Raw genomic sequence first — 12,666 nt, 5'->3', positions numbered from 1 at the left:
TCGAAAAACTAAAAAAATGTAAATATCTAGCCCTTAGATTTTGTTTTCTTACAGTTAATCTGTGGACACAAATTAAAATGTAATATTAACAGAGGCTTCATGAGACCATGCATTATGAAAGATGGAGCTCCTGACATGAAAGGCGCTGTATAAATTCCAGACATTTTGATATGTAAGAAATTTAATTATTTTAGCAAATGCAAAGAGCGATGTTTTCATGATCATTCAGGGCATTGTTGGCACCTCTGACTTGTCCCATCATTTCATTTTAGCGCTGAAGGGCTGGCCAGCTTCATTCTCACCTCTTTTTTTTAAATTTATTTATTTGAGACAGAGAGAATGAGAGAGAGAGAGAGAGCACATGAGAGGGGGGAGGGTCAGAGGGAGAAGCAGACCCTCCGCCGAGCAGGGAGCCCGATGCGGGACTCGATCCAGGGACTCCTGGATCATGACCTGAGCCGAAGGCAGTCGCTTAACCAACTGAGCCACCCAGGCACCCCATTCTCACCTCTTTTTAATAATCTCTGAAATAATTCCAAATGGAACATTACACCTGGCTCTTTCCAATTCTAATTTTCAGAGTAGAAATATTCTTTTTGCAGATGTCAATTTATTCAAAGTCTCAAGATTAATTTGCACGTCAAGTCTCTGGATTTTGACATGTGGCATTAGTTATGGAAGGCCAGTACGGTGCCTTGAGTGTAATGTAGTTTTTCTAAAAATCAAATGAAAATCATCATATGATTATGGATGTATGCCTTCTTTGGCCTTGGAGGTTACATTTTAAACCTGAGCGTTGTATTGCTGTTGTCATTTACCATTGCCGACTGGCTCCAATCAGATGGGCGGCTTGTTTTTTTTTCCTCCAGTGTCAGGTTTTGAGGGTGACTAGTGACCACTGAAAGTCGGGGTTGTGACGGAATGTATCACTTGCAGGAGGTTAAACTCTCAAACATGGGTTCCGACAGCCACTAAGTTGGTTTCGGCATATCAGCTCCTGGGTGGGCACAAGATGGCCAAGGTTCTGGTCCCAGAGCCATCCTGTGACTTAAGGAAGGTCACTTCACCTTTGTGAGTTTGGCCTTCCCAGCCGAGTGGGCAGGGTGGTTGTGGGGGGCCCTGCGGGGACAGAAGGAGCCTTGAATGGCTCAGAGGAGGACGGTGACACCCGCCGATGGGGGCTCGTGCTTGGCAGAGGTCAGGCAGGAGGACCAGCAAACCATAAGTTAAGAGACAGTGAAGATAGGAGAACAGTGGTTGTCAGAATGGAGGGGCTGGAGCAGCTCCCAGAAGTTTCTGGGTGGCAGCAAGGGCAGAGGCTCCGGGGACGCCGCCCTGATTTCTGGCTGGGCCGACTGGGTTGCTGATGTTATTGACTAGAAGCACTGTGTTTTGCTCAGCCTCCTGTAATTTGGCATAGATCCCTTTAAGAGAGCAAAAAGTCACGTGCTTCCCCATAGAGTTCTTCAAACTGAGTTTATTTCTATCATTCACGTTGCCTCCTTCTCTCAGCTGACCGCCTCTGACTTCAGTCGTGTTATGTAAGCTCTGACTTGATGGGAGCTAGAAACCATAAAAAGCATCAATAGGGAAATATCATCGGAGTTCTAGAAGCTGTTCTGTCTTTTTCCTGGCGTCTTTTCTTACATTCCTAATATTAAAATAATACTCAAACCCTGAGGCTTTGGAACCACACATTTCAGCTCTGAGTCACCAGTGGTTTCCACAGGGCGTTTATTGCCGAAAGGGTAAGTGAGGTCTCCCTCAGGGGTACCTCAGAACCCCATTGTTACTGCCACGTCAGAGAGCGAGAGCCTCGTCTCCCCAGGAGCCCCGGAGCATTAAATAATTAATTGCTCTCTCCTGTCCTCCCCCTTTCTGCTCTGTATGTGTGTGGGGATGGGATCCTGTAGGTTATAGTCTGTTCTTTAATCAAACTGTTCCCTCTGCCATCCTTCCCCACATGCTAACAGATGTTATGTGGAGGGGGAGGGGGCCTCTGCTCTCCCATAACCTGGATAAACAAAGACGAACAGGTTTCTGTGCTCCTGGACTTGTCAGAACTGTTGCTGCGCCGTTGCCCACCACGACTGTGTCTGAGAGCAGGTCACATGACACTTCCCACACTCCCTTGACCACACAACCCTGTTCCCACAGAGTATCCCTGCGTGGATCACTGCTTTGCTGACCACTGAACAAAAGCCACCTGTTTGTTTTTTCCAGAAGGCATGAAAGACAGGCCTGCTCTGCAGTGGGGCCCCGAGGGCGGAGGGCACCTTTGGGCCCAGAGTGTTTCCTTTGTGCTAAGGCGTTTGGCAGTTATGGAATCACCGTAGGAAGTGCCTCGGTTCCTTCAGATTTCTCCCTGGCCTCCTTGCATCCTGCCTCACGTTGCCAGCACCTGACTGAGAACTACCGGAGAGCTCTCGGTCTGGTCAGGAGCTTCTGATTTTAGTTTTGTCCTTTCTGAGAAATGGATTTCAACCATGTGCAGCAAGCATGCAAGATGATGCAAGGTGTATTCATTACTGATCTGCTAATATTTAAATTCATAGGCTTGATTTTTTTTTCCTAGTGGAAAAGCTGTCCTAACAGAACTTTGAGGTGGAAAAATGAAAAAAAAAAAAAAAAAAAACGCAAAAACTCAAACCCAGCCCACCTGTTTCAAAACCCAACCCACCTGTTTCATGTAGTACTCTACATTTTTTTTGTATTTTTCTTGTAATGACTTTATTGGGATATAATTCACATACCATGAAATTCACCCCTAATTTAAAGTGCACAATTCAGGGGTTGTTAGTATATCTGCAGAATTTTTTTTTTTTTTAAGATTTTATTTATTTGACAGAGAGAGAAAGAACACAAGCAGGGAGAGCCCAGAGGGAGAGGGAGAAGCGGGCTCCCCGCCGAGCAGGGAGCCCGATGCGGGACCCGATCCCAGGACCCTGGGATCACGACCTGAGCCGAAGGCAGACGCTTAACCGACTGAGCCACCCAGGCGCCCCAGTATATCTGCAGAATTACGCACAGTTTTAGGACATTTTTGTCACCCCCAAAGAGATCCCATATCGTATCCCCACTGTTTCCCCCAGCCCTAGGCAGCCACTGGTCGGCTTTGTCCATAGATTTGCCAGTTCTGGACGTTGCATATCAATGGAATCATGCAGTATTTTGTCCCTTTGTAACTGGCTTTTTTGACTTAGTGTAATGTCCCTTTGTAACTGGCTTTTTTGACTTAGTGTAATGTTTCTCCCCCATGTCGTAGCCTGTGTGAATACTTTATTCCCTTTTATTTCAGAATAATATTATGCATTTTGTTCATCCATTCATCAGTTGATGGACATTCTAGCTACTTTCTTGCTACTATGAGTGGTGCAGCTGTGAACATTTCTGTGTGGCCATATGCTTTCATTTCCTCACATATGTATCTAGGAGTGGACTTGCTGGGTCATATGGTAGCTCTGTGTTTCACTGGTCGAGGAAGTACTGGAGTTTCCCAGAGCAGCTACACCATTTCACATTCGCCCCAACAGTGTACCAGGGCTCCGATTTCTCTACATCTTCGCCGATGCTTGTTATTGTCTGTCTTTCTGATGATGATCATCCCAGTGGGTGGGGAGTGGTGTCTCATTGTGGGTTTGATTTGCACTTACCTGATGGCTAGTGATGCTGAGCATCTTTGCATGTGCTTGTTGGCTATTTGTGTATCTTCTTTGGAGACTGGTCTATTCAGACTCTCTGCCCATTTTTTAATTGAATTGTCTTTCTGTTGTTGATTTTTTTTTTTTAAAGATTTTATTTATTTGACAGAGAGATATAGCAAGAGAGGGGACACAAACAGGGGGAGTGGGAGAGGGAGAAGCAGGCTCCCCGCTGAGCAGGGAGCCCGATGCGGGGCTCAATTCCAGGACCCTGGGAACATGACCTGAGCCGAAGGCAGACTTTAACGACTGAGCCACCCAGGTGCCCCTCCGCCTTCATTCTTTTGCATGTGGTCATATTACCTTTTTTAAAAAAAATTATTTGAGAGAGCGAGAGGGAGTGAGAGAGCACGTGTGAGCAGGGAGGGGGCAGAGTGGGGAGGAGAGGGAGAGGGAAAGAATCTTACGCAGACTCCTCACTGAGCACAGAGCCCGATGCGGGCCTTGATCCCACAACTCTGAGACCATGACCTGAGCTGAAACCAAGGGTCGGATGCTCAACCGACTGAACCACCCAGGTGCCCCAGTGTGTGGTCACATTACTTTTTAGTTCGTGTTCCCACAGAAATGTATCTTAAAGAAAAGACAGCTTCTGTCTTTATTTGTTGGTCTTCATGTAATATGATTTCAGAAAGTGGGGTTTTTTTGTTTGTTTTTAGGCAGGCTTCACAATTATTTTTTAACCCATACATAATATTACATTAACTCAATGTACCATCATATTCTCAATCTTCCCTGTGATGTTGAACATTTGGCCTTTTCATGTTTGGGGCTGTCACGGGCATAGCTGCTATCAACATTTATATCCACATAGTTCTTTTCCTCTATAGAATTACTTCCTTAAGAGACATTCCCCAGAGTGGGATTTACAAGGTCACAGGTTATGAACATTTTTCTAGTTCTTGTTACAGGTGGCTTTTATTGGTTTCCGAAACGGCTATAATCGGTTTATAGTGCCGTATCCAATTTCACACGAATTTCAGTGCAACTTCGCAAGTACTGGTGGTACCCTTCTAAAAGTTTTTGCTAACTTATCAGGTATAAAATGATAATACTTCAAGATTATGTTAATTTCTCTTTCTTCTTTCTTTAAAAATTAACTTGTGTTTTGTAAGATCCAAGTGATATACGTATATCACATGAAAAGTCAAAGTCAAAGAGTACTAGCAACAGCAGGAGCTTCCTTACCCAGCCACCTCGAATCATTTTAGGTATGTGTTACTTAGGGTGTAAGTTTGGTGGCTACAACAAAGTCCTGAAAACACAGTGACTTAAAAAGACAGAAGTTTATTTTTTCCCACCTGAATCTCAAAGCAAGTATGACAAGTCTGCTCTGTGAGTCAGTCATGGCCAAGGCTCTTTCTGCCTTCCCACTCTGTCCTTCAAGGGTCTTACCCTTACCTGTGTGTTCTGAGATGTTCTGCACTTCATCTGCATTGCAGTAAGTCAGAAGCAGGGAAGGAAGGGCATGTTCCTTCCCTCCGAGAGCATGCCCTAGAAGTTGCTTCTGGACGTACCCCAAGGCCACGCCTAATGCAAGAGAGGCTGAGCAGTGCTGTTGTGAGCTATGCAGACGTGTGTCCAACTAAATGTTCTGTTGCTGAATCAGAAGGCAAGGCAGGGGGCGCCTGGGTGGCTCAGTTGTTAAGTGTCTGCCTTTGGCTCAGGTCATGATCCCAGGGTCCTGGGATTGAGCCCCGCATCGGGCTCCCTGCTCGGCAGGAAGCCTGCTTCTCCCTCTCCCACTCCCCCTGCTGTGTTCCCCTCTCTCGCTGTCTCTCTCTCTCTCTGTCAAATAAATAAATAAAAATCTTAAAAAAAAAAAAAAGGCAAGGCAGGTCTGTGGCTGACTGTCGGTCTGTGCCACAGCTGTTTCTATGGTTCAGACCTCCACGTGTTTGTATAATATGCCTACCCTGTTCCCTCTCAGTTCACCAGTTCTCGACATTACCCTGCAACTTTTACTCGTGCACCACCTCCCCTCATCTTCCATCCTCGTCATCACATTTTATCATAATTGCAGACTTTGCACATGTACACTTCATCTTTGAGAAGGGGCAGTACGGAATCAGAAATATGGGTCTCCATTTTGAGAAGTGTCCACACTTAGGCAGCTCAGGGCAGCAGGTGCTTCCCAGCCTTGGGACCATGGGTGCTACTGAACCTCTGCCTTGGAGACCCGTTTGGGTTATATGTCACTCTGTCCCCACTGTAACCTGCCTTGTGCTTCCTGACCCCTGCAAGATGAAAGAAGAGAAGAGCTGGCTTAGATGCCTACAGAGCTTATCTCTTCCTCTTTGAAAAGAATACATCTTACTTCCTGGGCATATTTTAACTTTGGGGTTTGTAAAACATATTTTAGATAATTATATGAAGTCATAAAATATAGCAAATATAAATAGAGTTGACAAATTATAACTGTTGTCAGTTGCTTATGTCGCAGTAAGCTCAAGTGAACTCACTAATTGTTTACCCCTTTCATCCCTTATTCCTTTGGGACTGTGTTTCGGTCTTCATGCTTCCATTCCTGTAGATAGTAATTTAAGTATTTTATTATGACCACATAAATATCGTTCACAACTGAGCCAAGTATACTATGATTACATTTTCTTTTTGGTAATATACTTTCTGTTTTGCCTGAAGTTAATGATGTCCTTATATTTTTTCTTTTGCTTTGTGTTCTTTGGATTTCTAAGTCTTCCCACACCCTCCCAGAGGCTCTTTAAAACTCCTCTCAATACAGTTTTCTACATATTCCAACCTGTCCTATAATGTACTGATGCTCCTTTTTCCCTCTGAGGATGCTTCCTGGGCCTTCTGTCCTGCATAGGCCTGACCTGGTCACTCTCCAGGCCTCTGCTGCCCATCTGCCATGCTATGGCTTCCCTTTGTCTTTGTTCTGAGAGTGTCTTGACCCTCTTTTCTTTTGTTGGATCATCTGTTTCCTAGATCCCATTTCTGTCTCTTTCTTGACTTACCCCTTTGTTTTGCTGGAACACATCCTCCACTGTCCTAAAAAAGGGTAGGTGGGAAGAATTGTCCTGTCTTCGTGTGTCCAGAACTCTCCTGCTCTCTGCTTAGTTATTCTCTACTCTCCTATCCACTTCCATCTTCAGGTGCCAGGATTTGGAATTCCTGACATTGCCTTAGTCACCATAGATTTTTGTGTTGCTTATTCTTCTGTATATTTGAGGTATTTTTCAAAAGGAAAAGGGGGTGGCAGGACCATCTTTACTTTACCATCTGTAAAGTAAAAATGCCATTTCACTTCTTTGGTTCTGAGCATAGATGAACATTTTTGTGTACTTGTTTAATCTTTTGATTTTCTACTGGTGTGAATTATCCATTAATACCTTCAAAGAACAGATTCTTTAACAATTAGCACAAACACAGAAGTCCCCGTGCTTATTTTTCTCACTTGTCTCCTCTGAGACTCAGATGGTGTTAGTACCCCAGCTGTCACTCGCTCTCATTTTCAGATTGCCTCACGCCCGTGATGGCTGTGAACATGCTCACCCAGCAGGAGGTCCCTGTCGTTATCTTGGCCAAAGCTGACTTGGAGGGCTCTCTGGATTCCAGAATAGGTAAGTAGCTATTAAAATATGATCAGGATAATATACTCAGCAGGCTTCAGATCAAAATACCAGCCTGTTGCTGTCAACCGGAAGAGCTCACTGCTGAGTCCACGGTCTGTTCTGCCTCTTTGGGAAAATGATAGGCCCCTTCATTCAGCCATTCCCTATTTAAGAGCTACATTTTGAAAACATACCCAGTATACCACACCTTGCTAGTTGCTCTTGAGAATAATAAAAAGTGGCCCGTAGAGCTGGTTGGTGAGACTCATACATGTGATACGGGGAACAGTACAACTCAGATGAAATCTGACTTCAGAGCTCGTAGAACCAACCACAACTGCAAGAGATGGGGATTCTGAGCACAAGTGATGGACTGGGCTGGGTTTTGGTGAAGGCTTGAGGAGGTGAACTTGAGCCCTCTAGGGAAAGGACCCTGACTGCAGCAGTCAAGTGGAAGGCGCATTTAGAACTGAGCATTGAATGTCCTCTGCAGCTTTGCTCATCCCTGGGAGTTCTGAGGTGTTGTCACCTAGCAGAGGCCGGGGGTGAGCTGAGGACTGGGAGCTAATGACAGCCCGTCCAAGATCTGTTCTTCGGATGGACCCAAGTGCCCCTCTTCCCCAAGATTCCCGCTGCAGATCCCAGCCAGGCTCAAAGTGCCAAAAGCCTGCAGAGAAAGTTCCTTCTGCACTCTCGATTTCCTGGCACCCAGAAGAAATAGCGTTTCTTACCGAAATCATGTTTTCCCTCCTGATTCCCAGATCAGGTTTTGACAAAAGTGATTTGAAGAAACATCCAAACAGACAATGGATATTAAGCCATTCAGGTCATTCCCTTCTGACCATTTAAACCTAGCAATGGTGTTGCTTAAGGGAAGTAATTCCTTCCTTTTTTTTTTTTAAGATTTTATTTATTTATTTGACAGAGAGACAGGGAGAGAGGGAACACAAGCAGGGGGAGTGGGAGAGGGAGAAGCAGGCTCCCCGCAGGGAGCCTAATGCGGGGCTTGATCCCAGGACCCTGGGATCATGACCTGAGCCAAAGGCAGATGCTTAACTGACTGAACCACTCAAATAATTCCTTCTGTTATTTTTCTGTATTTTATAATTAGTAAGATTCATTAATACAACCAGGCAAGACAAGCAATAAAGGAAGCTGTTGTTGATGTGGATTTTTGCTTTTTTTGAGGGGGGCGGGACTGTATTTTGAGTCAAATTACTGGCACAATATTGAAAATTCTGAAAGAAAAAAATATCTGATTTTTTTTTTTTGGATGTGCATGGAAATCATTTTCCCTGTGGTCTTGATTTCCCACAGTTACATTATTAACCTTTTCTAAGTTATTGCTTCTTGACTTCCAAGAACAAGCAATAGAAATAAAAAAGAGATAAAGCAGTGTTTTTGCCATCCCACCTGCACGGTACAGATAGTTCACATCCTGCTGAGCCCCATATAACCCACACTGTGGTCCACAGCATTCTTTATGTGGCCAAATAAATTTTTTGGCCAGTGTCTCCATTTGAACATTTCTCCTGGTTACTCCAAACCATATGCTTTGGGAACACAGTGAGTGACTCTCTTCCCTTCTTGACCATGAACACCTTCCAGTAATACGGCTTGCCATTTGTCCTCACCCTCCCATATCCTTCAAGTCCACTCCCAACATTTATTTGCCTTGTTAGATGCTTTTTTTTTTTTTTTGGTCAGTAAATCTCAGCTGGAACACTACAGAACTTTCCATCATACCATGGAGCTTTCCGTCTTGCCAAGGAGCTTTAGAACATGTCTCCCAAACATGAAATAACGCTTGTCATCAGGTGGTGTTCCAAATTTCACGGAAATCTGACTTCAGCACTTTGTGCGTTGTCCTTAGTCTTCCCGCTTGGTAGCCACGAAATGTGTTGTATCTGCAGGGACATCAGCAGTTTTGACAGCTGACCCGCAGCAGGGGTCCTCCACCAGGGGGAGATTTTGCCCCCTCCCGGGGAGGGGGGTAGCATTTGGCAATTTTTCAGTCCTTTTTCTGTCACTTTCGGGGAGTGCTAGAGACCAGGAGCACTGGCCAGCATTCCTGCGATGCTCAGCATAACCTCACAACGATGTCGTGCCAAGATTGAGAAAGTCTGCCCTGCAGACCCAACCACCGACAAGCTTGTTTTGACAGAGAGCTGAAGCCGAAACAGTCGGCCTTCGCCCTCTGGATGAACGATTCACTTATGCTCAACTCCCATCTCAGGCATGTGTGGGCTGAAGAAGAAATTTCTATTCGGACTGCATGTACCATTGCCTTTGGTAACAAAGCATAGCGTGAGGAAACACAGTTCCCAGCTTTCCGCTTCGGGACTGCGTGGATTTTTCTAGGGCGCCAGGAAATGCTGGAGCTGGCAGCCCTGCTTCTCAAGAGAATGCCGCTGTCCTTGGTCCCTGAGGGAATTCAGACAAGAGGCTTCTCCAGATGCTTGTGATTCACGATTTCAGTGACAAAAGCCCCCCAAATTGTATCTTTTAGAATCACAACTATTTAAAAAAAGAAATGAAGCACAGGATAAAGACCGAAAGGAAATCATGCCGACATAGTAAACTGGTTGTATGAGGGTGGGGGGGAGGGTGTTTCTCCAAGACTGTCCTCCATTTTCCCAAGGAATATGCTGCATTTTTAGAACTATAGTTAAAAGAGAGTCTCCCTGAGGAGGTTAAAGCCGAGTGTCAGTGCTGTCCGTTATTTTGTGACTTGGGTATTTGCAAAGAAGGTGTTCTGTGTTTCTTCCCCTCTGAATAGGAATTCCGAGCACCAGTCCAGAGGACACCACCTTAGCCCAGACCCTGGGCCTCCCCTACTCCGAAGTCATTGAAACTTTGCCGGATGGCACAGAGAGGATGAGCAGCTCTGCCGAGGTTGGTTCCCTGTGGCACGGGCTTTACAGCTTCTCCGATCATGACCTTGACCTGGGTTTGATGAGACCTTTTCCTTCAGGTGCAAATTCCAACCTGCCATTTCACTCATCCCCACACCTCAAGGTCTTGTAGCCTCGTTTTATAATCTGTGAAAACAAAACATTCTTTTTCAAGATCTAGAAATTTATCAACTCTAAGTCAAGCCCAGTCCTAGAATAGTATGGTTATCATAGTCACTGTATTTTGGGAATCTTCTGCTTGGAGAAAAAAAAAATTCCCTCTTCCAGGAAAACGGATTCCTTGGGAGGGTGACTGAAATTGGCTGTTCTTCCCAGAGATTTCTATTCTCCCCAGATGACTGACTTGTTTCCGCCCAAATTTGAACTCATGTATAAAGAAATGAACACCAAAGTTGAATCACGTTTGTTTATTTGGGCCAGGTTCTCTCTTGCCAGGTGGTAGATCTGGCAGGACTTGACCTCAGCCTTGCTCTTGAATCCAGGCCAGGAAGTGTGATGGGAGGGGTAGGGTGAGGGGCGAGTGGGAAACAGCAGAGACGGTGCTTCTCAAACCTAAGCACACCCCAGAATCGGCTGGTGCCTTGTTCATACACACACACAGAGTGCCTCGCCCTCGACCTGGAGATTCTGATTCAGCAGCCCTAGGTAGAACCCAAGAACATATATTTCTAACAAGTTTTCAGGTGCTGCTACTGATCCAGGATGCACATTTTGAGAATCACCGGCCCAGAGCCTTGCTACTCAAAGTCCAGTCCCTGGACCAGGAACACTGGCGTCACTGGCCCCAGCCTGGGTGATCCTGAGTCAATTAGACCTGAAGATCCAGGATTTTCAGGTTTGGGATTATGTGGCTAGAGGATATTTTGTAGATATGTATATAGATATATAAAGAGAATGAGAGTATGGCCAGGTTTCTTCCTTACCTGAGTGACAATGTTTTCTGACCTCACATTTGTGCCTTCACAACCTAAATGGTAGTAAGATGCTCTAAGTTGTTGAACCTTAAACCTTTTAGACTACATTGGAGCAGACTCCCTGGAGGTGGAACAGAGCCACACCAAGGTGCTCGTACAGGAGCCCTCAATATCTCTCTGCAGAGCAAGAAAGGGGACATTCATGGCCAAAATTCGGCTTCTTTTTTTGTTTTTTTAAGATTTATTTATTTATTTATTTAAGAGAATGAGAGAGAGAGAGAGCACATGAGGGGGGGAGGGTCAGAGGGAGAAGCAGACTCCCCGCCGAGCAGGGAGGCCGACGCGGGACTCGATCCTGGGACTCCAGGATCATGACCTGAGCCGAAGGCAGTCGCTTAACCAACTGAGCCACCCAGGCGCCCCAAAATTCGGCTTCTGATGTGCCCAGAGAGCTGCCCACTCCTTACTATAGGACTGACATTGTTTATCCTCCCGGGTTTCCTCAGATCGCTTCAGGCGGTCTGTTGAATCCTCCCCTGGCTCTCTACTGAATGTCTAGGATGATGAATTCTTTCAGTGGATGGAAGGAGAACAGGTGGTAAAAGGCTCCCGTCGTCTGTGAGCTTCTGGAAGGTAGAGACAGTGATACGTGGAGAAGGTAGCCTTTCAAGAGAGCTTGCGATCATTGTGTCCCGTAATTACATGAAGGTGGGAGTGTGGAGCATCCAAGATGCCTCCCAGAGGGTGCATGTGTCCTTGGTAGCAAGCTGTGTGTGTGCCTCAGAAGACACTGCAGACCCCAAGGAGGGGGCTGCTTTTGGTAAACATTGCTGTACTTAGATCTTTATGCCTCGGATGGTAAGCTCCTTGCAGCCCGGGGGCGGAGCATCTTTATCCTTGTGTCCCCAGCGTCTGCCCGACGCCTGGCACTTAGTAGGGATGACGTCCATCGACAGTGAACCAATCCCAGGGTACCCACAATCCCCCGTTGGCATTCCGTGCTGGCTCAATTCTCATCATTAGCTTGGTTCTCTGGAAAGCATCAGGTGAAGAGAGAAATTTCTCTTTTCTACTTTCAGTGTCTTGCTCTGCTCTCTATAAAATGGGAGCATTTAAATATAAAAGGAGGGCGCCTGGGTGGCTCAGTTGGTGAAGCGACTGCCTTCGGCTCAGGTCATGATCCCGGAGTCCCGGGATCGAGTTCCGCATCGGGCTCCCTGCTCGGCGGGGAGTCTGCTTCTCCCTCTGACCCTACCCCCTCTCATGCTCTCTCTCTCTCATTCTCTCTCTCAAATAAATAAATAAATAAATCTTTAAAAATAAAAAAATAAATATAAAAGGAGTGGTTCAGGTCCTTCCAACTATGGCCCCAATTCATTCCCCTGCTTGCCAAATTACTTCCACTGTAGGATATTGAATTTTCCCTCCTGGATTATTTTTTCCCCCAACACGGAACTCGTCATTAGAAATACATATCATGCAGTTCTTTGCTGGCAGCTCAGTGCTGACAGTTGATGATCCCTGTATTATCTCAGGGCTCAGGTGATAAGGAGAGCCACAG

At 45.8% G+C, this 12,666-nt stretch overlaps 1 protein-coding gene across 3 annotated transcripts in view; it reads left to right on the top strand.

Moving 5' to 3' along the window:
• The window catches only part of LARS2 (leucyl-tRNA synthetase 2, mitochondrial), a 146,335-nt gene that overhangs the window by 90,475 nt on the left and 43,194 nt on the right, over positions 1 to 12,666 (top strand). For all 3 annotated transcript variants that reach the window (XR_003606684.2, XR_003606682.2, XM_028087167.2), the window contains exons 10-11: positions 7,181 to 7,285; positions 10,056 to 10,171. Coding sequence is in view for 1 of the 3 variants with exons in the window: in XM_028087167.2 (XP_027942968.1) it covers positions 7,181 to 7,285; positions 10,056 to 10,171 (221 nt within the window). In the remaining 2 variants the exon portion in view is untranslated. The remainder of the gene's footprint in view (positions 1 to 7,180; positions 7,286 to 10,055; positions 10,172 to 12,666) is intronic.

This window comes from Eumetopias jubatus, unplaced genomic scaffold, assembly GCF_037043125.1.
Source record: "Eumetopias jubatus isolate StellerSeaLion01/CBP00866 unplaced genomic scaffold, mEumJub1_p1.0 scaffold_1, whole genome shotgun sequence".
In the NCBI taxonomy this organism is placed as follows: Eukaryota; Metazoa; Chordata; class Mammalia; order Carnivora; family Otariidae; genus Eumetopias; species Eumetopias jubatus.
This window is presented reverse-complemented; position numbering and strand designations above follow the sequence as displayed.